General features: G+C 51.4%; 8 protein-coding genes across 8 annotated transcripts; 5 read left to right on the top strand and 3 right to left on the bottom strand.

Moving 5' to 3' along the window:
- Positions 1 to 873: 873 nt before the first annotated feature.
- Positions 874 to 1,125, bottom strand: COCMIDRAFT_103174 (uncharacterized protein; the record flags this gene model as incomplete). The annotated part of the gene is made up of 1 exon (XM_007692721.1): positions 874 to 1,125. One exon carries the CDS (start codon positions 1,123 to 1,125, stop codon positions 874 to 876), a length of 252 nt encoding a protein of 83 aa, XP_007690911.1.
- A 103-nt stretch (positions 1,126 to 1,228) lies between these two features.
- On the top strand, positions 1,229 to 4,159 carry COCMIDRAFT_7873 (uncharacterized protein; the record flags this gene model as incomplete). Its single annotated transcript, XM_007692704.1, has 6 exons — positions 1,229 to 1,264; positions 1,324 to 1,416; positions 1,470 to 1,555; positions 1,608 to 2,762; positions 2,811 to 2,931; positions 2,981 to 4,159. The coding sequence occupies 6 exons, from the start codon at positions 1,229 to 1,231 to the stop codon at positions 4,157 to 4,159; spliced, it is 2,670 nt and encodes an 889-aa protein (XP_007690894.1).
- A 1,079-nt stretch (positions 4,160 to 5,238) lies between these two features.
- Positions 5,239 to 6,777, bottom strand: COCMIDRAFT_103122 (uncharacterized protein; the record flags this gene model as incomplete). The annotated part of the gene is made up of 1 exon (XM_007692720.1): positions 5,239 to 6,777. The coding sequence occupies one exon, from the start codon at positions 6,775 to 6,777 to the stop codon at positions 5,239 to 5,241; it is 1,539 nt and encodes a 512-aa protein (XP_007690910.1).
- A 397-nt stretch (positions 6,778 to 7,174) lies between these two features.
- On the top strand, positions 7,175 to 12,568 carry COCMIDRAFT_7871 (uncharacterized protein; the record flags this gene model as incomplete). The annotated part of the gene is made up of 2 exons (XM_007692703.1): positions 7,175 to 7,356; positions 7,411 to 12,568. 2 exons carry the CDS (start codon positions 7,175 to 7,177, stop codon positions 12,566 to 12,568), a joined length of 5,340 nt encoding a protein of 1,779 aa, XP_007690893.1.
- Positions 12,569 to 18,100: 5,532 nt separating this feature from the next.
- On the top strand, positions 18,101 to 18,721 carry COCMIDRAFT_103127 (uncharacterized protein; the record flags this gene model as incomplete). Its single annotated transcript, XM_007692719.1, has 2 exons — positions 18,101 to 18,190; positions 18,263 to 18,721. The coding sequence occupies 2 exons, from the start codon at positions 18,101 to 18,103 to the stop codon at positions 18,719 to 18,721; spliced, it is 549 nt and encodes a 182-aa protein (XP_007690909.1).
- Positions 18,722 to 19,500: 779 nt separating this feature from the next.
- On the bottom strand, positions 19,501 to 20,161 carry COCMIDRAFT_39380 (uncharacterized protein; the record flags this gene model as incomplete). The annotated part of the gene is made up of 4 exons (XM_007692710.1): positions 19,501 to 19,682; positions 19,731 to 19,926; positions 19,981 to 20,002; positions 20,154 to 20,161. 4 exons carry the CDS (start codon positions 20,159 to 20,161, stop codon positions 19,501 to 19,503), a joined length of 408 nt encoding a protein of 135 aa, XP_007690900.1.
- A 236-nt stretch (positions 20,162 to 20,397) lies between these two features.
- On the top strand, positions 20,398 to 21,844 carry COCMIDRAFT_103165 (uncharacterized protein; the record flags this gene model as incomplete). The annotated part of the gene is made up of 3 exons (XM_007692718.1): positions 20,398 to 20,982; positions 21,034 to 21,285; positions 21,341 to 21,844. 3 exons carry the CDS (start codon positions 20,398 to 20,400, stop codon positions 21,842 to 21,844), a joined length of 1,341 nt encoding a protein of 446 aa, XP_007690908.1.
- Positions 21,845 to 22,202: 358 nt separating this feature from the next.
- COCMIDRAFT_39378 (uncharacterized protein) lies at positions 22,203 to 22,982 on the top strand (the record flags this gene model as incomplete). Its single annotated transcript, XM_007692709.1, has 1 exon — positions 22,203 to 22,982. The coding sequence occupies one exon, from the start codon at positions 22,203 to 22,205 to the stop codon at positions 22,980 to 22,982; it is 780 nt and encodes a 259-aa protein (XP_007690899.1).
- Between the last annotated feature and the right edge of the window lie 550 nt (positions 22,983 to 23,532).

Here is a 23,532-nt window from a genome sequence, read left to right as displayed (position 1 = left end):
CCCAATGGGCTTGCCGCCTGGAGTTGGGACATAGTCTTCGTCCTATCGTAAGAGTTAGTGCAATGTTGGGATGATTGTGACGTGCGATGCAACCTCTGGTGTGGGAAACTCTAGTGATGGCCGCGGAAGGCACATCACCTTGTCATTGCACTGCCGGTCATAGTCGTCCTGGAAAAGCATTAGAAATTTAACCTCGAGATGCAAAGACATAGTTGCTACCAAGGAGTGCGCTGCATCGTAAAAGGCTGCCTCGTCCCTAGTCGCTTCTTTACGAGCATCGGCTGCGGATAGCGATGGGTTGGACGATTGGTAGGCAGATGTTCTGGCACGGGATTAGCTATGGCGACAAGAAAAGGTCGAACTCTGGCGTGAGGCCGGCAAGCAAAGGCGTGCAATTTCTCAGCAAATAGCAGGAGAGAGTGTGCATCCAAGCATCGAGATATGGATCAGGGTCAGGCCCTGCCGAGCAATAGCTTAAGTGTCCCAGCAGGATTGCCTAGCGCGACAATGGAGACATGTTACCTGCATTTTAGTGACAGCCAACAAGCGCGTCGAAAAGCCGAGGCGCGATCGCCAGTCGGACGAAGCCATGTGTTGGGAGGAATGCGAAGAGAGATAGATGGGTATCACGCAGCAGAAAGGGAGATGGTGGTGGTATTAAGTAGTAGTAGTAGTAGTAGTAGTAATTGTTGTTGTAGTAGTAGCAGTAGTGGTGATAGTAGTAGAAATTGTACGAGTAATAGTACAGTATTAGTAGTGGTGGCAGGCACGAGATGGGCCGAACAAGGGCATCAATGGTACCCAACTGTGTGCTGCTGGGACCCGCAGAGACTGAGCGGTGTAGGCAGCGCAGCCTTGATTGAGAGAGAAGATTCAGCCATGGTGCCGCAAACGAGTGTCAGGATGAATACAAGGCGTCTCGTCTTGTGGCCGGCGGAAGGGCCGGCCGTGCTGGAGCTGGGGGATGGGTGGGTGTGTGTGTGTGTGCATGTATGCATGTGTGCGCGTGGGTGAATGAATCGTTTCCAAGGTTACGTCAGAGCCCCGGCGCAACCGCGGCCTTGGGCGACTAGGCCCAAAGCGCAGAGTCCCAAGCCACCACGGCCAGCGCAGTCGTAGCCGCATCCGCTCTCACGACACTTTGACAAGCTGCGACGGCTTGGAGTACATGTAAGCTCCGCTGCTCCGCTGCTTCCCGGCTGCGCGCCTGTGCCCCCTCCTCGACGCCATGGAGCTCCAACGCAAAGAATACCCAGCATTGCTGGTAAGAGCACTCCCCCCAAGGCCCGTCAGGCTCTCAGCATCCGCTCACTCGATCCCCAGACATCGCTCTCTCCCGCGCAAGCCGTGGCCGTACTCGACAGTCGCATCAAGCATGTAGGCCAATTGAACACGCACATTGCCGACTGGCTGCAGGTGGGTTGGGCCCCGGCTACCCGCACACGACTCACGACTCACCACAAGCCCAGGAACGCCGTCGCGTAGAAGAGCAGTATGTCCAAGGCCTGCGCAAGCTCGCAAACAGACACCCTCCCGACGACTCGTCAGATCTCGGGTACGCTTCCCCCACCATCCGCTCCTCTGCGCATGAATTGACCGACAGGCAGCATCTTTGCGACCCCATGGGAGAGGATCGTCATCGCGACCGAGAATGTCGCCCACTCCCACGCCCACCTCGCCGCCAAGATCGAGGCTGACGTCGAGCGACCCCTCCGCGACTTCACCAGCAACAACCGCGAAATCCAGGCCATGGCCAACATCCAGGGCAACCTCGCGGCTATTGCCAAGGACATTGACTCGGCCCAGAAGAAGCAGGCTAAACTTCGTGATAAGGGATCAAAGGCCAAAGCGTCTGCCGTTGCCGACGCCGTGCAGGATATTGAAAAGGCCGAGTTGCAGTGGGACTCGCAGGCGCCCTACGTTTTCGAGCAGCTACAGGCCATTGACGAAACCCGGCTGAACCATCTCCGCGATGTTCTTACCCAGTTCCAGACGCACGAGGTGGACCAGGTCGAGCGCAGCAGGTCTTCGGCTGAGGAGACGCTCAATGCCATGCTCAATATCGAAACCGCCGACGAGATTCAAATGTGGGCGCTGAGGATGCGCAGCGGAGATGCCCGTCCCCCTTCGCGGAAACCGAGTAATACTCCAACACCAGCAAGGAGCCTAGCACCACCTGCTTTGCCATCCTCCCCTCCCGGAGCAGACGACAACAGGAGCCAGAAGAGCGCGTCGGCGCAAGACAAACAAAGCTCCAACCCTCTGAAGCGAATCGGTACAGTTCTGGGCCGGCGGAGACAGAGCACGCACCCATATGGACGCGCGGCGTCACCAGACCGGAAATCATCAGCAAACATTGGTTCAGCTTTTAGTGGATTTGGCAAGGGGAAATCCAAAGACCGCGACAACCAGATCCCTGCTTTGCCTCCAATGGCCGAACGTCCAACATCACCGTTGAGGAACTCTCAGCGACCCAGCACTTCCCAAGAATCGGATACTCCGAACCTCGCCCAACAAACCAGTTCCGAACCCGCTCCCAACGGCACTGCACCCAAGTCATCCGAGGTGGAGAAGGAGACAGAAGCCCCCAATGCTATCAATGGAACGTCATCTGTACAAGAGCCGATACCGGAGCTCAATGAGCCTGTACCAGCACCTGCCACCACGGAAACACATACAGAACCAGGGAAAGACGCTGAAGGCTACTCTGTACCACCATCTGCTCTTGATGCCATTACAGAAGCAGAAAGGGAGGCCGGATTGTAAGTACAGCATGCATTTGAGACCCTGACAAGGCTAATAAAGACTAGTGTGCAAAGCGAAGGAAACCCACCTCCTCAATTCAAGCTCGATATTAGAAACGCCCCAATCCAAGAAGAGGATGGCGACGCCGATGCAGCTACCGCCAACCTCGTCAACACGTTGCGTGCAGTAAGTACTTCTGAATATATCAAACCAACCAGCACTAACGCCAGTGCAGCAGGCCGCACAACCCAAGCGATCAAGCACACTGCGAGGGCGACGAGATGTCCGCAACACGATTTTTGTTCCTAGTCCGGCAACACCAGAACTTCAAAGCATAGGTGAATTGCCACCACTTTCAGGCGGTGATTCCGCCCCAGCTTCTGGACCTACCTCTGCAACCTTTGCTCCTCCTCTTCCGCCACCACAGCCCTCGTCTCCAGCATTCAAACCTCCGCATCGCTCGTTGTTGTCAGACGACCATGCCCACTCAGATACCCAGTCTATCCGATCGGGCCGATCGCTAAGTAGCTCCGCTAGTACCACGGTAAAGCATCCGGACCTGCATGAACCAGGGCTCAATGCGTCACTAGTGGAGACTGTCAGCGCTTGGTTTGAGCAGGGTAATGTCACCAAGGCAATGGTAATCGGGCAGGTTGCGCTTGCATACAATCCTATTGATATTTCCGCCGGCCCCTTTGGCACAGAGAGTATACGACTAGACAACTTTTCTGTGCTTGAAAAGGTAGCGCCCAACCCTGCCTTTATAGAACAGGCACCAGATAACCCAGGCAACTACACTGTGGACCTATCAAAGATTACAAAGACTTCCGTAGCATTCCACTACCAACTCCACATCGAAGACAGCAACATTACCTTTCTGCCCCCCATCATCCTCACTCCCGTCTGGAAACCAGAGCCCACACAAATGTCTGTCCTCCTCAACTACTCTCTCAACCCCAAATTCGAACTTGGCTCTGCAACAAGCGTCACAGTCCGCAACCTCGTCCTCGTCATCCGCCTCGAGCCCGGCTCCAAAACCACCGCCTGCCAATCCAAACCCACAGGTACCTTCTCCCGCGACAAAGCCCTCATCTACTGGCGCCTCGGTGACGTCACCCTCGCCAAAGACGCTCCCGCCCACGCCGTCCGCGCCCGCTTCTTCACCGACGGCCAGGCTAACCCCGGCAACACCGAGGCCCGCTGGGAAATCAGCGACGAGTCGTGTTTGGCTATGGGCAGTGGACTTAATGTCAGTATGAGCCAGAGTGTGGTTGCGCCGAAGAAGGATGATGTTGAGGATGATCCGTTTGCGGATGCCGAGGAGACCGAGAATGTGCCGGCTAGTCCCGTGGTTGAGTGGAAACCTGTCACTGCGGTTAAGAAGATTATGAGTGGGACTTATTTGGGGGTTTGAGCGGCGTAGAGTGGGGGGATGTGAGTGTGTATGAAGAGGGGGTCTGGTGTAGAGTTAAGGGGATAAGGGGGAGGTTAATCGAAGTAATCAGAAGGGGACAGAGATGAGAGGTGTGAGAGATAGAGAGAGGGAGTCTGTGTGTATAGAGCTGATGGCTTGAGTTGTCTCTTTTTTTTTCTTTGTTCCTTGGTTCTTTTGTTTTTTTCATAGCGTAACGTTTTATCCGGACTTTGAGAGAGGTCTGTCATATGTTTGTGTGTATTTAGCCTCCCCCTCCCCACCTCTGCTCCTTTGTTTTTGTTTTTGTTTTGCTTGTCTCTTTTGTTCAATCTCTCTGAGGGGTTTTTTTTCCTTTCGATGTATATAGATTTTGAAGTGGAATTTGAGATTGAGAATATTAGATTTGTGGTTAAGACTTTGACAGTTTTCCTGATTGCGATCACGGTAGACAAGTTGTGTTATGGGTTTGGGTATTATTTTGGATTCGAATTTGTTATATGATACTTCAGTATTTTTTTTAAAAAAACTAGCTGTGTAGTTTTCTTCGAGTCTGCACCAACTTCTCTTTTGGAGTTGGAAAAAGGGAGAGAGAAACAATCGAGGGATCGGATTTAGATACCTCAGAGAAGCCAGAAATGAAGTCATTGGCAATACAGGGTGCAAAAGGTCTTGTACCTACCACATATCTAGAGAGATTCACGTCATGATTAGCACATGTTTCTCCTCGTGCATTCAATGTTCCCGGTATTTCAGCATGTCGTCCTAGTCGCATGTGGGCTCTGGTGGAAAAAAGGATCCAGAATCTCTTTACAGTAGAGGCATTCGGGCGCTGCATATAGACATCACTTACTATGCTGCTCTAGAAAAGAAAGAGTTGCATTAATACATAGATTCCAAAATATCCTATCGGAGGTTATGAGTAAAACTTACATTTTGGAAGGAGGAAGAAGATGATGCTCCGTATATCAGACGCCCGGGTTGCCTTTTCCCGAGCAAAAATAAAGCCTCTAACACCACATGCTGTGTGAACTTGGTCAGACACTCAGTCTGGTCGTCTGATGTCTCGTCTCAGACTGCGATCATTCGATGCTTTTAGCAAGCGCCCACAAGCTGTCGAGCTTGGCGCGGCCAAGTGTCTCGCGAGCTTCACCAGCGGTCTCGCATACCCTTGAGCCCCACTTTCGGAAAGATCGCTCCTTGATCTCGCCCTCGAAGATGAGCGTACACTTGTTGGACGAGTGGTCCTTGATATCCCCGGCGTCGGTGAGCGGTCTCAGCCATTGCGGATCCGAAGCTTGCTTCTCCATCTGGTTCTCTGTGGGTGGACCATTCTCGTGCCACTTGATACGCTGGAGCATGAGCTTCTTGTACTTGTTGATTGCATATGCGCCTCCTTCAACTACGACCAGATTCAGATCGGGATTGAACAGTGTAATTCCAGTAAGGGCATGCTCCTTGGCGTTGCTGTCAATCTGGAAGCGGTGCTTGCCATATGCCAGAGTATTGACTTTGAAGACACACATATATAGTCCCTTTTGCGCATCCTTTTCTTGGTTCGCAGCAAGCTTCGCTTGTCTTTCTTCTTTGGTCAACTTGCGCTCTTCATTTGCTGTAACGTGGTCGTCATGACGCTGCTGGATCTGCGATTCGACGAGCATCTCAACAGCCGTAGGGTCTGCAATGGCCTGCTCTCCCATGACACGCATCATGTTTCCACGCTTGACCTTGGGTGGTGGAGGCGGTTCCAAACCAAGACGAATTTTAGCCTGGTGTTCTTTGAGGTCTGCAGCACGGCGCATCCTACGTAGCTTCTGTGTTTCTTTAGTGGTAAGATACATGGGCTTAACCTGGACCAGACGCTGATCTTGGGGCGCTTTGAGCAGTGGCGGATGTTGAACATATAGTGTTATGATGGAATCATCGGTGTCAACCTTGACTTTGGACGGGTCGTCGATGCAATCGTAGTTGGGCTCAGCCAGGATACCCTCGTCCCACCATTCGATATCCGGAGGGGGCTGGACCAGAAAACCGCGCTCGCTATTTTCATCAAGACCAGCGCGGCGGGCTTGGATGGCGAGCGTCTTTTTAATCTCCTCGAGTCGCCGTTGTGCGCGCAACTTCGAGGCCTGGTCGAGGTACTTTCCGTGTTCGTTGAACGAGAGTACACGGGGGCCCCTCTTCTTGGCTAGGGCAGCGGTCTTGGGGTCAAAGTATGGGTTCTCTAGCTCTTCTTCTTGCGGTTGTTTTTGGCTCATCACAGCGGCCTTGGGTTTCGCATCAACCTTGGGCGTTTCTGAGCGACGGTTGCCCAGGGTTGTCGCAAAGCGTGGGCCTGTGGAATCAGGAGCGGGGTTTTTGGCTGCTGCCGAGCCTGCCTTGAGCGCCTCCATCCTTGCCTTCATGGCTGCCAGTTTGTCCTGAACCGCATCGCTTGCCCCAGCCGCCGGCGGTGGGGGGGTTGCAGAGGCAGCGGGCTTCGCGAATCGGGCTGCAATTTCGGCGGCCTTTGCTTTCGCTCTGGCCTTCGCAGCTTCGACAGCATCTGATGGTTTCGGGCGCTTCACATCGCTATTCGGACCCTGCCCCTCGGGATAGGGACGCTTCTCAGCCATGGTCATGGTGGGTAGTCGTGTTTATCTGTGTGTGGATGCGGAGTTTCGGGGGAGAGATTCTGTCTGGGAGGCGCAAGGCAGCCGCTGAGTCACTCGTCGGCCCGCTCGAAGCCGGTGAATTGGCCTGCTGGATTGGCGCGAAGAAGCACAAAGGGGTGCCTTGAGATGGGTGTTGAGTGGTGGTGGTGATGGAAATGGTAGAAGCCAGTGGCTGCGGAGTGACGCGAAATGCACGCTGCGGCCTTGCTAGCTGTCTTGGCGTGCATGACCGCTAAACCCTGGGCGAACTTTTCTGGTCCCGAAAAAACTCCCCGCAAGTTTCGCGCTGCTGCGAACATCACCAACACCGCCTTTGCGCGCGCATTGCTTCGAGTACAGGCGCTGCGGGCACTGAGGCGACGCCATGAATACCCATCAGCCAACTTCCTCTGCCATTAATGGCATCGAGTTTGGCTTTCTTACTACAAAAGACGTCAAGTCGCTCTCGGTGAAGCGCATTACCAACCCGACCACATTCGATTCGCTGCTTCACCCAGTGCCAGGTGGTCTGCACGATGCAGCACTCGGTGCTTTCCTCGACAATCCGTGAGCTTCATCCGGCCATTCAATACCCCATTGTCTATGCTGACAGTCTCCAAGATGCGGAACATGCGGTCTCACAAACTTCCTGGGCTGCCCTGGCCACTGCGGCCACATCGAACTCCCAGTACCTGTATACCACCTCACATTCATTGACCAGCTGCTGCGATTGCTCCGAGGCAAGTGCGCATACTGCCATCAGCTCAAGTTCGCCCGTGTGCAGGTCAACGAGTTTGTCTCCAAGCTGCGCTTGATAAGATGCGGATTGGTGCAAGAGGCAAACGACATGCACGAGCACATCAATCTTGAAAAGGGAAAATCAAGCAAACGAACCGCCGACGATTCCGAAGATGAAGAAAACGACCACGATGACATCATCTCACAACGAAACAGCTATGTGAAGAAGTGCATGAAGCGAGCGGGAATCTCAAAGCACGATGCCAGGTCGGTGCGCGAAAAGAACGAAGCCATTTCCGACGCGCGCCGACAGGTAGTCAAGGAATTCTACGCAGAGCTTGTCAAGCGCAGGACCTGTGGCAACTGCCAGGGCATCAGTCCTACGTACCGTAAAGACCGGGGCATCAAAATTTTCAGAAAGGCGCTTAGCCAGAAAGACAAGACCAAGATGGCCCAGGCGGAGAAGCGCATCCAAAATCCCCTCGATATTCTGGCCCGGCGAGACGCCAAGGCAAAGAAGCAGCATGTACATGCGGACGAGGGTGTGGCGGACCTAGACCCCGCCTCCGAAGAAGATGAGGACATCGACATGGAAGACTTACACCAAGCCGATGGCTCGCTCGTCGCCACAGAGGCACGCACGGCCCGAAAAGCGAAGACGGATGAGACCTTGGAAGCCGCACAAGAGTACGTGAACTCGAGCGAAGTCAAGGCAGCCATGACTCTGCTCTTCGAGAACGAGTCGGAGATGATGCGGTTGCTCTACAGTCCATACGGATCAAAGTCCCTGGTGGATGTGAGCGCCGACATGTTCTTCACCCAGGCCATCATTGTCCCTCCCAACAAGTTCAGACCTGAAGACAAGACGGGCGACTCCATTGCTGAGTCGTCTAAGAACAAGCTCTACAAGGGCATTCTGGAGGCTTGCGAAAGCATCCGTCAGATTAGCCAGGAGATGCAGGGCAAGCCCAATGAGCTAGGTTTCAGACAACGAAACTTTGACGACATGCAGACTCAATTCGTGAACCTACAGGGGGCTGTGAACGCCCTCATCGATCGCGATGCCAACCCCGTACAAGGCCGTGGTGCAGTGACCAACGCCGATGGTATCAAACAAGGTCTCGAGAAGAAGGAGGGTCTTTTCCGGAAGAACATGATGGGCAAGCGTGTCAACTTTGCTGCACGAAGTGTCATTTCACCCGACCCGAACATCGAAACCAACGAGATTGGTGTCCCTCCAGTATTCGCCGTTAAGCTCACTTATCCTGAACCTGTTACCAATCACAATTTCTACGACCTTAAGGAAGCAGTACTCAATGGTCCAGACAAGTGGCCTGGAGCGCACGCTATTGAGAATGAGTTCGGACAAATCATTTCGCTGAAGAAGAAGAATTACGAAGAGCGATTAGCTTTGGCCAACCAGCTACTTGCCCCATCTAATTCCTACTCCAATGGTGCTAAGAACAAGAAAGTACATCGCCATCTCAACAACGGCGATGTGGTGATTATGAATCGACAACCGACGCTGCACAAACCCTCTATGATGGCGCATAGAGCACGTGTTCTGCCAGGAGAGAAGACGATTCGCATGCACTACGCCAATTGTAACACCTACAACGCCGACTTTGACGGTGACGAGATGAACATGCATTTCCCTCAGAATGAGCTTGCTCGTGCGGAGGCCATGACCATCGCAGACACTGACCACCAATATCTGTCTGCAACCGCTGGAAAACCCCTGCGAGGTCTGATTCAAGATCATATTTCCATGGGAGTTTGGCTGTCCAACAAAGACACTTTCTTTACAAGAGACCAGTACCACCAGCTACTCTACTCTTGCTTGCGGCCAGAAGATGGCCACACGACCTCGGGCAGGCTTGAGACTGTTGTACCAGCTATCCTGAAGCCTCAGCCAATGTGGACGGGTAAACAGATCATCACAACCGTCTTGAAGAACATCAAACCTGCAGAGTACCAGGATCTCACACTTTCGTCCAAGTCATCCACAAACGGGAAACTGTGGGGTGCACACTCCGAAGAGCAGTTCGTCATAGTCAAGGATGGCGCGCTTTTGACTGGTATCATGGACAAGGGTCAGATTGGACCTGCTGCTGGCGGTCTGATCAACGGCATCTACGAAGCATATGGTGAGACCATAGCTGGAAGGGCCTTGAGTATCATTGGACGGTTGCTCACCAAGATGTTACACATGCGTGCATTCTCTTGTGGTGTTGAGGATCTTATCCTTACCGGACAAGGAGAGGAGGCAAGATTGGTAGAGCTCCGAAAAGCAGAAAAGATTGGATTCGAAGTAGCGTCTAAGTATGTCACTTTGAATGCCGAGAAGATCGACCCTACCAACCCAGAGCTACGGCGACGACTTGAAGCAGTTTTGCGAGATGACACCAAGCAACATGGTCTCGATCTTCTCACGAACACTGCAAACAGCAAGATCTCTTCGGCAGTCACTGCGGCCGTTCTTCCCGACAAACTCATCAAGGCGTTCCCCAAGAATCAAATGCAGGCCATGACAGGTTCTGGTGCCAAGGGTAGCATGGTCAACGCAAACCAGATTTCATGCAATCTTGGCCAGCAAGTTCTTGAAGGCCGAAGAGTTCCCGTCATGATCAGTGGTAAGACGCTGCCGTGCTTCAAGCCCTTTGAGACCAGCGTCCGTGCTGGTGGTTACATTGTCAACCGCTTCTTGACTGGTGTCCGACCACAAGAGTACTATTTCCATATGATGGCTGGTCGAGAAGGTCTTATCGATACCGCTGTCAAGACTTCGCGTTCCGGCTACTTGCAACGATGTATCATCAAGGGTATGGAAGGTCTTCGCGTGGAATACGATACCTCGGTCCGCGATTCAGATGGCTCCATGGTTCAGTTCCTCTACGGAGAGGATGGACTCGACACGACAAAACAGAAATACCTCAATGACTTCAAGTTCCAAGCTCAGAACTTCTACTCTTTGGCTCAAGCCCTTCATACTGCAGAGGCCTACCCTCGTGTCTCTAGTGCCGAGGCTGCTGAGCACAACAAGAAGGCTGCTAAGAAGGCAAGGAAGGGCGAAATTGCAGCCATGGACCCTGCCACTGCAGTTTACACGCCCTCACGGCACAGTGGTAGCACTTCAGAAACATTCTTGCAGGCTAAGCGCGAGTACTGCGACAAAAACCCCGACAAGTTACTCAAGAACAAGAAGAAAGATGAAGAAGGAGAGATTCTTAAACGTACTTTTGAGCAGATGCTCGACCTCAAATACCTCCGATCGCTGGTTGAGCCTGGTGAGGCTGTTGGTGTCGTGGCTGGCCAATCGATTGGTGAGCCTTCAACTCAGATGACACTGAACACTTTCCATTTGGCTGGTCACTCTGCAAAGAACGTCACTCTTGGTATCCCTCGTCTACGAGAAATCGTGATGACGGCTAGTGCAAACATCTCCACACCTTCGATGCAACTATATCCCCACCCCGAACTGTCAAAAGAGGACTGCGAAAAGTTTGCAAAGAGTATCACGCGTCTACCACTTTCGGCTGTGCTTGACAAGGTCACCGTGACCGAGACGTTGGGTGCGGGTACACAGTTCGGTCAGGCGAGAACCTACAAGATTCGTTTAGACTTCTACCCTGCAAAGGAGTACACCAAGGAGTATGCTATCAAGGTCCGTGATGTTGCCGAATCGATTGAGCAGAAATTCTGCCCTCGACTGCAGAAGATGATTCGCGCCGATCTGAAGAAGAAGGCCGCAAACAAGTCACTCTCTACAGCAAGCTCAGCTAGTATTCCCACTATTGGTGAGAAGACTGGTAGGAGTGATGAGGCGACAGTTGAGAAGTCCGAAGAAACTCTTCAGGCTGATCGCGAAGGCGGTGCTGAAGATGAAGAAAGTGATGATGGCGAAGGCGACAATGACAACACCCATGCTAAGGATCGAGGCAGGCGTGAGGACAGTGTAGCCTATGAAGAGCCAGAGGAAGAAGAGCAAGCTGCCAATGCCAGACTCGACCAAGAGGACGAAATCAGCGAGGACGACGAGACATATGGCGGCAGCCCCAAGCCATCGCGTGCCGGTACTCCCGATGCCGAGTCAGACGACGAAGATGACGAGATGATTGTTCCTACCGACGAAGCCTCGGACATTCGCCGTGACCGCATTTGCACCAAGAATGCTGACATCTTTGAATTCAATTTCGACGACCGCAAGGGTGCTTTCTGCGAGATTAGTTTTGAGTTCTCAGCTTCCACGGCGAAACTTCTCATGCTCCACCACGTCGAGGATGCGGCCAACTTTTCCACCATCCATGTCATTCCTGGTATCACGGCCGCGCAGTTCTCGGCCCAATCAAAGGATGTCCCGGAGAATGTCATCAACACAGAAGGCTCTAACCTCATTGCCATGCGGGAATATGCTCACATAATCGACGTAAACCGCACCATGACCAACGACATCGTGGCCATGCTACATCTGTACGGTGTCGAAGCTGCACGCGCTACTATTGTGCGCGAAATGCACGCAGTCTTCTCTGGTCACGGTATCAGTGTCGACCAGCGCCATCTCAACCTCATTGCCGACACCATGACCAAGGGTGGAGGCTTCTCGCCTTTTAACCGCATCGGCATGAAGGGTAACGTGAGTCCGTTCATGAAGATGAGTTTCGAAACCACTGTCGGTTTCCTCAAGGATGCCGTCCTCGAGCACGACTGGGATGAGCTGAAGAATCCCAGTGCCAGGATTGTCGTCGGCAGACTGAGCACAGTTGGTACAGGTGCTTTTGACGTCCTTGCCCCTGTCAGGATTCGCGACCCACTCAAGCAGGCAGTCGCCGAGGTTAATGATGTCCTCAATGGCGATATACGACAAAAGCGTGATTCAGACTCTGAAAGTGAGGATGAAGAAGAGGAAGAGGAGGATGAGGATGAGGGTGGCGTGGAGGTGGAAATGCGGGACGTTGAGATGCAGGACGTGGACGAGGTCGAGGAGGAAGTTCTTCAGGAGGAACCCAAAAAGGAAAAGAAGAAGAAGAGTAAGAAGCACTAGTCACGGCCTGTAGGTTTTGATCTTTGTTGTATGTATGTTACTTGCCATGAGGTGTTTTTGTGTCATTTGAGGGTTAGCATAGGTTTTTGGCGTTTCAATATTCCAAAAAAGGATGGTGTAATGTTGCATCTAGTGAGTTTCGCACTTGCGAAAGTATCCTAGATGGCGAAGAATAAAATAGTTTTCAACATTTCATGCTTCTCCTCTGCTCTGGATTCATGTGATGGACTTGGAAAGGGCGTTGTTACTTGTTGGACGCCTTATCTCAAGACTGGCTGATCAGAAATGGAAATGTACACCAGGAGAGATAGCGTATGGTTTACTTCACCCTACTACTCAGAGCAAGCCATCAAATCAACGATTCAAACTCCACCCACCAATCAAAAAAAACCCACCCGGTCCATCCCCAGCTTACTCACCTCCAACATCCAAGCATCTCGCCTACACACGCAACAGGCCTTCCATCACTAGCCGGCACCTCCACCGTCTCCCCGCCGCCGCTGCCCCCCCGATGGCGTGACATCCCCCCCTCAACCCATAAGGCTGACTTTGTTGAAACCCCCCACCTCAATGACGAACCCATCGTCCTCCGGCGTAACTCAACAAAGGATTCGATCGAGCGATTGCGATTGTCGAGGTAAAACAGGGGGGGGGGGCATCTCACTCTTGCATGCTGGCTACGTATCTCGCAAAAAGCAATCTCTCATAGCACATGAGTGTATGTGAAAGTCCAATGTCCTTTAGCCTGCTCAAATCTACGCTACTCTTAAACAACGAAACGGAACGGAACGGGGGGAGGGGGAGGGAGCAATTGGTCGCTATGTATACGCTCCATGTATATTGCTTACGCTCCTACTACAGGCACCTTTGCAGCTTCCAGCAATCAGGAGAAGCGAGTCGTGATCGGAGCGCGTCTCCGAGCGAGGGCAAATAGCATGCAGGCTGACGTTTTGACCCCCCCCCAAATCACACCCTAAATGCGGGGTGATGGGAAATTTATTGCATATGTATAGTATGGAGAGTATAGTGTACTGGGCTGACGGCGTGTCGAGGTTTTTGTGTGACTTTTCCCTGGGCTAGTGAGAGGACGGGGGGAAGAGACGGGAAGGGGGATGGCGGGGCGTTGGATACGTCTGGCAAAGACGGGGTGGATACGCTTAGGAAGCGAGGGGGGAAAGGGAAGGAGAGAGATCGAGCGATTATTATGTTGTCACTTTTTGGGGCTAGGGGAGGTAATGGAAAGATAAGGTGGACGCAGAGGGTTGGTTTGGTTGGGGGTGGGTGGAGGGGGGAGGGAGGGAGCTACAGTGCTTAGCGAATACGGCTTCCCCTCGAACGCAGCTGCAACAAAGTTTGTACTATACAGTAAGCAGGAAATGTATTACCCACTTTATAGATCAAGCCTAGCGTTAGCTTATTAGTATGTATAATAAGGAGTAAATATGAAGCGTACGTATAATACTTGGCAAAGCATAAACGGTCAGTAATCTTGAAGACTAGTCTTGACGGACTTCAGCATAATTTTTGAAGTACGTTGATAAGATTCAAGGGTAACGTACCTTCTTGCTGCAAAGCGTCCGCTGGCCAAACTTGACACGTAGGCAGCTAAACAACGCCAATAACTCAAGTGGCTTACAACTGGCTTATTCCGGATTTGAGCGTGGACAAAGCTGGTGCAATCGTACTCATAGCCACATTCATTACCTCCAGTGATGCGGCTGAATCATACGCCACAATCGTGTTTCGCCAGTTATAACTATTGTTTTGCGAGCAACATAATTTATTGAGTCATGTCAACCTGATACTACAAACACACCGCCCAGAGGCTGTGGAGGCTGTGCTCTGTTGTCTCGTGTTATAACGAATATAAATCACACTATTGCAGGACATATTATCCATAAGAATTCACTATGGATGCCCTTAATCGCTTCTATCTCTTTGCATGCATACTCCAGGTTTGCGACGTTTTTATACGTTTACTTCAGCTCCTCACCAGAAGGAAAAATACGTTCCAACGCAGAGATTTCATAGAAGACCGCCTTATTTCGAATCCGGTACATCAAATATTGCAAGGAAAAAAGACTCGGCTGCTAACAACTCAAAAGGGACAAATTCCACCGTTTACCCAAACTCAACTTAATCTTTTGGCATTGCCGTACAGGCCTACCCCCCAGTCTGTCTACTTTATTGATGCATCAAATAATAGACACGAGCTCCACTTGTCTTTGTGCGAGAGAAAAGAAGTATGCCTACTTTGTTTGATGATTTCAAAATATCCACTTTCTTATCGCTGACTTGTGCAGGGTTTTCTGAGGTTTTTGTTTTGGTCCTTCAAAAACACTGAAAACGCACGCGTACGCAAACGTCTACAGCACGGCGAGTTCTGGCTCCTTCGCGTAGATGAGCGTGGCTCATCCGAAACTTTCGTATCCACGCACAGTCGAATAGTGGACAGCGGGTATATGGCTATCCTAGCTGGCAACTATGAGGATAATGTCAAGCCGGGGGCCGTCTTCGTTATAAGGTCACCTAGGGAGCTGAGCGAAGAAGCACGTCGCATAACACACGGCACCTGGAGCTTAATATCCCATAAGAAACGGCAAGAGTTGTTGCTTGAATACGGCCTTGCACAGAGTATGCACTCTGCAAGGAATGGCCCGCCGTGACCTTGCCTCTCTTCAGCGCCTGCCGCACCAGGCACCTCGGTATCCCGTCTCATTACGGTGACTCCCTTCCCCATGGCTTCGTTACCTTTCTAGCTAGCTTGTTGGCTTCTTCGTTGCAGCGATTTCTGAATGCCCGGAGCCCAATGCAGGCATGCAGACAGGATACGGCGAAGCCAACAAGCGAGGAGTGGTAGGGACGCCGTCTCCTGTAATATTGTATAAATAGAGAGGCTTATACAATGTACGTGCAGCAGTAATGTAACTATTGCAACAAGCGCCTGATCATCGCTATTACAGTAGAAGTGTCTTTATGCAAAGGCTATAGTAACAGTACTTTAAAGAAAAGCCTCATGTTTTGCTAAGTATTGTACTAACGCTTTATATTTGCTGCTTATTACACTTGTATTGATAGGCTAACGCTAGGCCTAATCCATAAAGTAGGGCGATATGATCTCTATTTACTATGTAATATAAACTTTGTTGTAGCTGCGTTCGAGGGGAAGCCTCATTCGCCAAGCGCTGTAGTGGGGTAAGTGGAATATGGTATGACGATGAGTGGGAACTTGGGTAAATAGCAGAGTAACTTGTTGTTGTTGTAGTGGGTTTTCGGAGACCGTTGCTGGGCGTAACAGCGCAGCATGTGGTCTACGTTGCTTCCTTTTTTCTTCGTTTTTTTCTTTCTTTTGGTCTAGGAAGTAGTTCACATGTTGTGAACCAGAAATGTCACTCATCGGCATATTAGTAGTACCCGAGTTTCGGATTCGTATCCTTGGGTTTGGAGGTTGGGGATGCCTAGGGACGGACGAGACCCGCGCGGGTTTGGCAGGTTGGGTTCGTTACGGAACCAGGTCCTCAACAAATCGAGCGAGGTTGAGCGATCGTTCCCAAAATGACAAAACGCGGTTTGTTCGTTTCGCTGCTTCGCTTACATAGCCCTGTTGTCTCGGCTATGTACACATGATAGGATCAATAATCCACTTTTGCATGACCGCATGAAAGCAGACTATTTTTTTTCTTCGGTCGCATAGAGCAAGAGAGAAGGCCAAAGTGGCGTGGACATGGGTACATGCGACCGTAGCGCCAGATCCTTCCCGACATACCGCCCTGCATGCGAAGGAAAAGCCGATTGTCGAGGCATCTCGGTGATGGGAGGGCTGGCTTGCCGCGGCTCGTTGGGTTGACTTGTTGCTCGGCAGCAGCTGAATGTGGATATCCTGATATTTTTTTCTGTCTCCTTGGTAGTCAAACGTCATGCGATAGAGGTAGTGCATAGAAAACACAGCACAACACAGCACAAGAGATATGGGACAGACAGAGATAGAGAAGGCCGAAGACAATTGGCCCTTTTGGCCTCTGATCCCAGATGCGAGTCGCAGTAGTTGAAAGATGCATGGGGCTGGAATAGGTAGGTGCCTATTATTTGCATGTCTTTTCGCAATGGGCAGTTAGGCCTCGACCCGGCATTCCCCCCCCCTCTGACCCACGAGCCGAGATCTTGCTACTTACTTCCCAAGAAAAATACGCAGGAATAGAAAATAAGAGGGACTCCACTTTCACATGCAATCATGTTGGCGGTTACCCATTCCAAGGGCTGGTATAGGCCCTTGAATCCCAGACGCGGGAAACAAGGCAGCTCAACGATTTTCTCCACCGAATTGCGATGACAGATGCACAGCGCCGTGCTGGCACTAAGTGCTGTACGGCCAGAGTACCCGTGGTGGCAACGTATGACGGAGCAGGCGCCCGGATGTGAACAATGACAAGGGGACGCAAGGCAAAAAGACTGCGTGATGAGCCAAAGACTTTTGAATCATGAGATGCGAAGTGCAGAGTAAGAGAAGGTGAAGGAAGACAGGGAGATCCTGCTTCTACTAATTTAGAACGGCATGGAGTTGCTATACCTGGTGTAAATCTCACGAGCCAGGGCAGCCAAGTACGCGCGGGACCAGGGATATATGGGCCGACTTTTATCTGACGTCGCGCGCGGGCGGTCCGGCTGCCATTGGCCAGCGCGTTTTCCTTTGCCCGGTCTTTCACATGTCAAATGGCGAGACACAGAGAGATGGAGAGATGGAGGCAAGGCTCAAACAATCCACTCCCAACCCCAACTTGCAGCACTGCGACACGCAGCTCGTGAAAACGTTCAATTTGTGCAATATCGCTTCGAATGTACAATTGGCCCAGGGATAAAAGGGGGGAGCATGTGTAAGTAAGACCAACGGTGCAGGCAACAGGCTGCATCGGGATTTCTTGACTTTGGGCCCTGTGTAACAAATGGCTTGCATTCGTCACTCCAACACTCACGCATACGCCATCGGCACTTCTCTATCTTACTCCTCTTTTCTCAACATTGCGCATGCGGATCCCGCGCCCACACAAGGAAGCGACAGCGAGCAGTGGAAGGAAGAGGAATAAAAAAACCGGGGCCGCAAGGCTGCGGACGTAGGGGGATGATGCATTGGCCGTTCTTCTGGCATGCGCGTGGGCATCGAGTTACAGTAGCGGATACGAAGGGGGAGGCTGATAAAGAAGTGATTTGACAGATTGGTCGTGGCCTATCGATAAGGGCACTTTCACATGCAACAAACACCCGCAACTCGTGCTCCCACCACATCCGCACACAAGCCACGCCGTTTTTAGCAAGGTCCCGCCAACCAAAGCTCAGTCACATCATAGTAGCGGCTGGGCCATTATAATAAGGCGAAGAGAAACCCCTTTGCACGTTTTGTTTTACTTTATTTGTTCCTCCCTCCCTCTCTCTCTCTTTCTCTCCATTCCGTTGCCCCCCCTCATTGCGGCTCAACAAGAACATAGCAGCCGCCCCACATTCACGTCTCATCCTACACGGAAACACCTCCCTCAGCCAATGGCACCGCACGCAACTGACGACGGCAACATGGCAACCAACGGCGTCCCTCTCACCAACGGCGACGTGCCCACCTCCAAGATCCTCTCGGTACGTCATTCTAACCCCCCTCGATGCGCCACTTTCCCAACGCCACACACACACACACTAACACACCTCTAGCACCTAAACTCGTACCCTGTCGTCCACGACAGTGTAGAAACATTCAAAACACATCCCTACGGCGAGCGCGCCCTCAGCCTCGCCAGCAACACGTACAACAACGTCGTCGCGCCCCTGCACCCTTACCTGCGCACCCCTTACTCTTACATCTCGCCCTACCTCGCCCGCGCCGATCAGCTCGGCGACAACGGCCTCTCAACCCTCGAGTCGCACCTCCCCATTGTCAAGGAGGACACGCAGAAGCTCAAGCAGTACGCCTACTCGCCTGTCAACTATGTACAGGGCGCATGGCAGGACGAGTACAACAAGACGCATTATAACAATGGTGTCATCAAGATGGGTGTTGCCGCCGTGAGCTTCGAGCTCAGGATGATTAGCGACGCTTGTGATGTTTTGCTTGCTTATCTTAACAAGGGGAAGGAGCAGGCGAAGAAGAAGGCCGACGAGGTTAAGCAGTAAGCTTCTTGCCATAGCCCAGTGAACTGGTGCTTTTCCTGGCTATCTGCTTCTTTTTTCTTCTCTCTCTCTCTCTCTCGGATTTATAAGTTCTCTACGGGCTTGCGCGGTAGCTGGGCCTATTTCATGGGGAAAAGCGAAAGCGTTGTTGTTTTGCTGTTTTATGTCGTTGGCGGAGACAGATCGTTGTTCGTCCATTTTGCTGGAGCATGAATCCCGTTTTTGGGTACAGGTAGATTGAGTAATAACCATGATATCCCCTTTTTTCCAGAGACTAAAACAAGATGCCAAGGAAATCACATGGGTGCAATTGATGCTTCTGACATTTACCTTGACGCGATCCAGGCCTTTGATCTGTCATCCTGATATGATAGCGTCCCGTTCGCATTAAACATTAGAAGTCGGTCACATTACACAGTCTCACTGGTTCCGCATCATCGTAGTATCGCATCATCGTAGAACCATTCGCTAGGGCAGGTGAAAAATAAAGAGTACATGGGCGTGGCACTGCAACTATCAGCATCACCTAACACATCACGTCAACACCCAACAACCAGAAAAACAAGGCCAACGTGGAAACTCATGTGCATTTCATGAAGTTCGTGAATTGAGCCGGATGCCGGATTTTTCATGCTTTGATTATCAAGCCGATATACACGCCATGATGCCAGGCCGGATTTTGGGGTCCTGTCATCTTATGATATCCACCGACATGCTCATGCACAATTCTTCCGTGCCAAATCATGCCCATCTGCGCCCAGCCGTGACCAAAAAGGGAAAGCTTAGAACTGTAAGGGAGTGAAGAACCATCGGTTCTTTCCGGACTGGTATCGCTCCTCGAATGCCTTCTTGACAGTCTTCTTGGCCTCCTCCCGTTGCGAGACCTCCTTGAATGTGTCGGCAGAGATGACGCCCTTGAGGTTCTCGAGCTCAATGGTATAGCGGGTGGGCATGATGTGAGTGTCTGCTACTGTTAGTGCCTGCTCCTCCGACTACCCTCACATCCACGTACAGTTGACCTGCTTGACGAAAGGCTTGACCTTGCTCTTCTTGGCCTGCTTGGTCTTTGACATGCGGCGGGTGACCTTGGATGGGTAGGTCTCGATACCGGCAACGAGGGCGTGGGGGAAGGGGTGCGACTTGGTGCCGTTGTCGAGGGGAGAAATGATCACACACTTCTTTCCGGCATAGCGGCCCCGGGTGATGATCTAGGCGGACTGTAAGTGATTGCGATTGAGCGGGTTCGAGCGATTCTAACGTACGACAACGCGTCCGACCTTGAGGCTGGAAATGGTATGTTAGCAGCTGTTCGGTCGCATATTGCAGATTTTCCCAGGTGCAGGTATTGGCGCCCTGGGACACGTGTAGGCGAGCATCGCGGTGCGCCAATATGCATGCCGGGAGAAATCGTGCGTAGGATCGGGGAGGCACTCACAACTTCATTGTGGCTGTCGTCCGGGTTAGTGATGGGATACTTGGTCGTGGAGTTTGAGGTTGTCGTCAAAGCCAAAAAGCGCTGTGGGCGGTCTCGCTAGATCTTTTGGCCGGTGCCGCCACGCTAACCTGGCTAGCGGCGCTGCTGGTTGGCTGGCCCCACCCTTGCCTCTAGAAATCTCGCAGACCCGCCAAAAGTTTCGCGACGGCGACTCTGGACGACCTGGATAGCGACGACAAGCACCATGAAGATCAAAGCCCTCAGCCGGTCCACCGCCTCGACTCAGGCGCCTGGATCAAGTGTCTCCAAGGTCACTCGGAATCTCGATCCTAATCAGCACCCGTTCGAACGCGCGCGAGAATATACAAGAGCTCTCAATGCGACAAAAGTCGAGCGCATGTTTGCGCAACCCTTTCTAGGCAGTTTCGAGCCCGGTCATGTAGATGGTGTATACTCTTTCGCAAAGGACCCGAACTCCCTCGAACATTTTGCCAGTGGCAGTGGTGATGGCATTGTCAAAGTTTGGGATTTTACAAGCAGAGAAGAGAAATGGCAGGCACAAGCGCACGAGAACCTCGTCAAGGGCATGTGCTGGACGCAGGACAAGAGGCTGATAACTTGTGGTTCTGATCGCCAAATCCAAATGTTCGAACCTTATGCCCAGCCATCTAGGTCGCCGCCCAAAGCAACCTGGCACGGCAATTCAGCCTTTACATCCGTCACACACCATCGTTCGCTACCCACCTTTGCTGCTGGTTCTAGCGTCATTTCCATATATGACACATCGAGGACCTCTGGAGCTCCAGTATCAAGCCTCGTATGGCCATCGGTAAGTTTTGTCTTTTGACTAAGTGTATGCCATGTACTAACTGTATAAAAGGCCATCGATACTATCACAGACGTCAAGTTCAATCAGGTTGAAACGTCAATCCTAGCATCATGCGCCACAGACAGAGCAGTCATTCTATACGATGCACGCACAAACTCGCCTCTCCACCGCACTGTCCTTAACTTTGCTGCAAACTGCATTTCTTGGAACCCAATGGAAGCCTACAACTTTGCTGTTGCCTCGGAAGATCACAACGGATACATCTTCGACATGCGCAACATGAAGCGGGCTCTGCAAGTTCTGGTAAGCCCTTTGCTCAATCCAGCCTTCATCAGAAGTATTCACTAACACCAAACAGAAAGGACATGTTGCGGCAGTCATGTCGATTGAATTCTCCCCTACTGGCGAGGAACTCATCACTGGCAGCTACGATAAGACTATCCGATTGTGGGAGCGCCAAAAAGGCCATTCTCGCGATACTTACCATACAAAGCGAATGCAGCGCGTCTTCTCTGCGGCCTGGAGTCCTGACAACAACTACGTGCTCAGCGGATCTGATGACGGCAATGTTCGCTTATGGCGCGCAAGGGCGTCCGAACGACGCGGCGTCAAGTCATTTGCCTTACGACAAAAACTCCAATATGAAGAAGCACTCATGGAGCGATACAAGCACATGCCAGAGATCAAGCGCATTCACAAGCACAGGCATCTTCCTAAGACGGTCAAGAAGGCTGGTGAGATTAAGAATGAGGAGCTCAAGTCTCTTAAGAGGAAGGAAGAAAATGAAAGAAGGCATACGAAGAAGGGCGAGGTCAGACGGAGAGCTGAGCGTGAAAAGATGATCCTAGCGCGAGAGCAATAAGGTATCAAGAAGGCAATTGTATTACACTTTCTGCATAGCGTTGGCGTTTTGGTATTTTGTATGAGACGGGGATTACATGATACCACACTGAGTGCATATGGTATCTGAAAATAGATAAGAGTATATCGATAACTATGTTGACATGTTCAATGAACACTCACATGCCTGTATCTAACGTGAATTTGAATACGAGGTCGAGTCAACGTATCCTAAGTACCCCGCTAAGGCACACCTTTGCACCCATGCGGCGATTGCAAACTTGTCGGAAAAATCACGTTATGCCACTACTGCTCTTAAAAATCATTAAGTCTTACAAAACTCTCTGATCAACAACCCCAATATCCATACATTCTTGACAATGGCGGAGGAATACTTAAAAACTGCATCTTGGTGGTTCTTCGACTTGGACGACACTCTCCATGAATTCCGCAAAGCATCTTCCTCTGCTGTCGACGCAACACTACATCTGATCATCCAACAACAAACCCAGCAGCCCATACCACAAAAAGACACCATCACGTTCGCCGACCTAAAAGCAGCATACTCCAAAGTCCTCAAAGAAACCACATCCTCCGCCTTCACAGATGGCAAAACAAGCCACGAGTACCGCGCCGACCGCTTCAAAGCCACACTAAAAACCCTTGGTCTCTCGCCCACACCAAACCAAATCACAGAGATACTGGAAGTGTATGAAAAGATATTGACACAACATCTAACCCTAAAACCCGGCGCAATACCCCTCCTCAAGTTCCTTAAGCAACAAGGCAAAAACGTAGCCATCGTTACCGAAGGCCCGCAAGACGCCCAGCAACGCACAGTCGCTGCGTTAGGCTTAGAACCGTATTTTGATCGCTTGATCACTACGAATGCGGTTGGGGTGGCGAAGGTGGATGGGTTGTTTGAGAGGGCGCTGGAACTGCTGGAGGTTGAGGGGAGGGACGTGGTGATGGTGGGAGATAGCTGGGATAGAGATGTGGTGCCTGCGGGAAAGGCGGGGATCAGGTGTGTTTGGTATGCGGAGGGAAGTGGGGAGGAAGAGAGGGTTGTTGGGTTTGGGGGGAAGGGGGAGGAGAGGGTTGTTGTTGCGGATTCGTTGGGGAAGTTAAGGGGGATGGTTGGGGGGGTTGTGATGGAGTGAGAAAGAGGGTTGGGATAGCAGTGTTGTGTTGAATGCATTCTGATGTTTTGCTGCGTGCAAATTAGAAAATGAGATAGATTTGTGGGGTTTCATAAGCGTGTCTGGTCTTTTTTGCTACGATATCGGCATCGGAGTAGTAGTTCTCAATTGAATAGCAAACAATGAGGACAAATCTCGAACGTACATAGAGCTTGTGGCTTTCTAGCGTATACGCTGTCATAACTCTTCTTAGTCCCACTCTTAAGCACACATGATGTGCCATGTGAAAGATGTCAGCAAACCGAGCTTGTTAATTCTCATTTGTTTCTCCCGTTTTCCATTTATTCCACCTAAAGCCTCGCATTTTTCAGACTCGGATACAGAGCCTCCTGGATGCCCGGTGCATGAGTGGAAGAAGGGTGGCGGTCGAGGTGAGAATGCGAAATGATTAGTACACGGTCATGCTGTATACCACACAAGGCACATAGTGATAATATAATTCTATTAGCTATACCTCCCTCTAAATTTCAATTGATTGTAGTGAGGTAAGGATATGGTACGCCTGAGACTA

This window comes from Bipolaris oryzae (assembly GCF_000523455.1).
Source record: "Bipolaris oryzae ATCC 44560 unplaced genomic scaffold scaffold_138, whole genome shotgun sequence".
NCBI classification, from domain to species: Eukaryota; Fungi; Ascomycota; class Dothideomycetes; order Pleosporales; family Pleosporaceae; genus Bipolaris; species Bipolaris oryzae.
The sequence above is the reverse complement of the archived record's forward strand: the minus strand, read 5'-3'. Positions and strand labels throughout refer to the sequence as shown.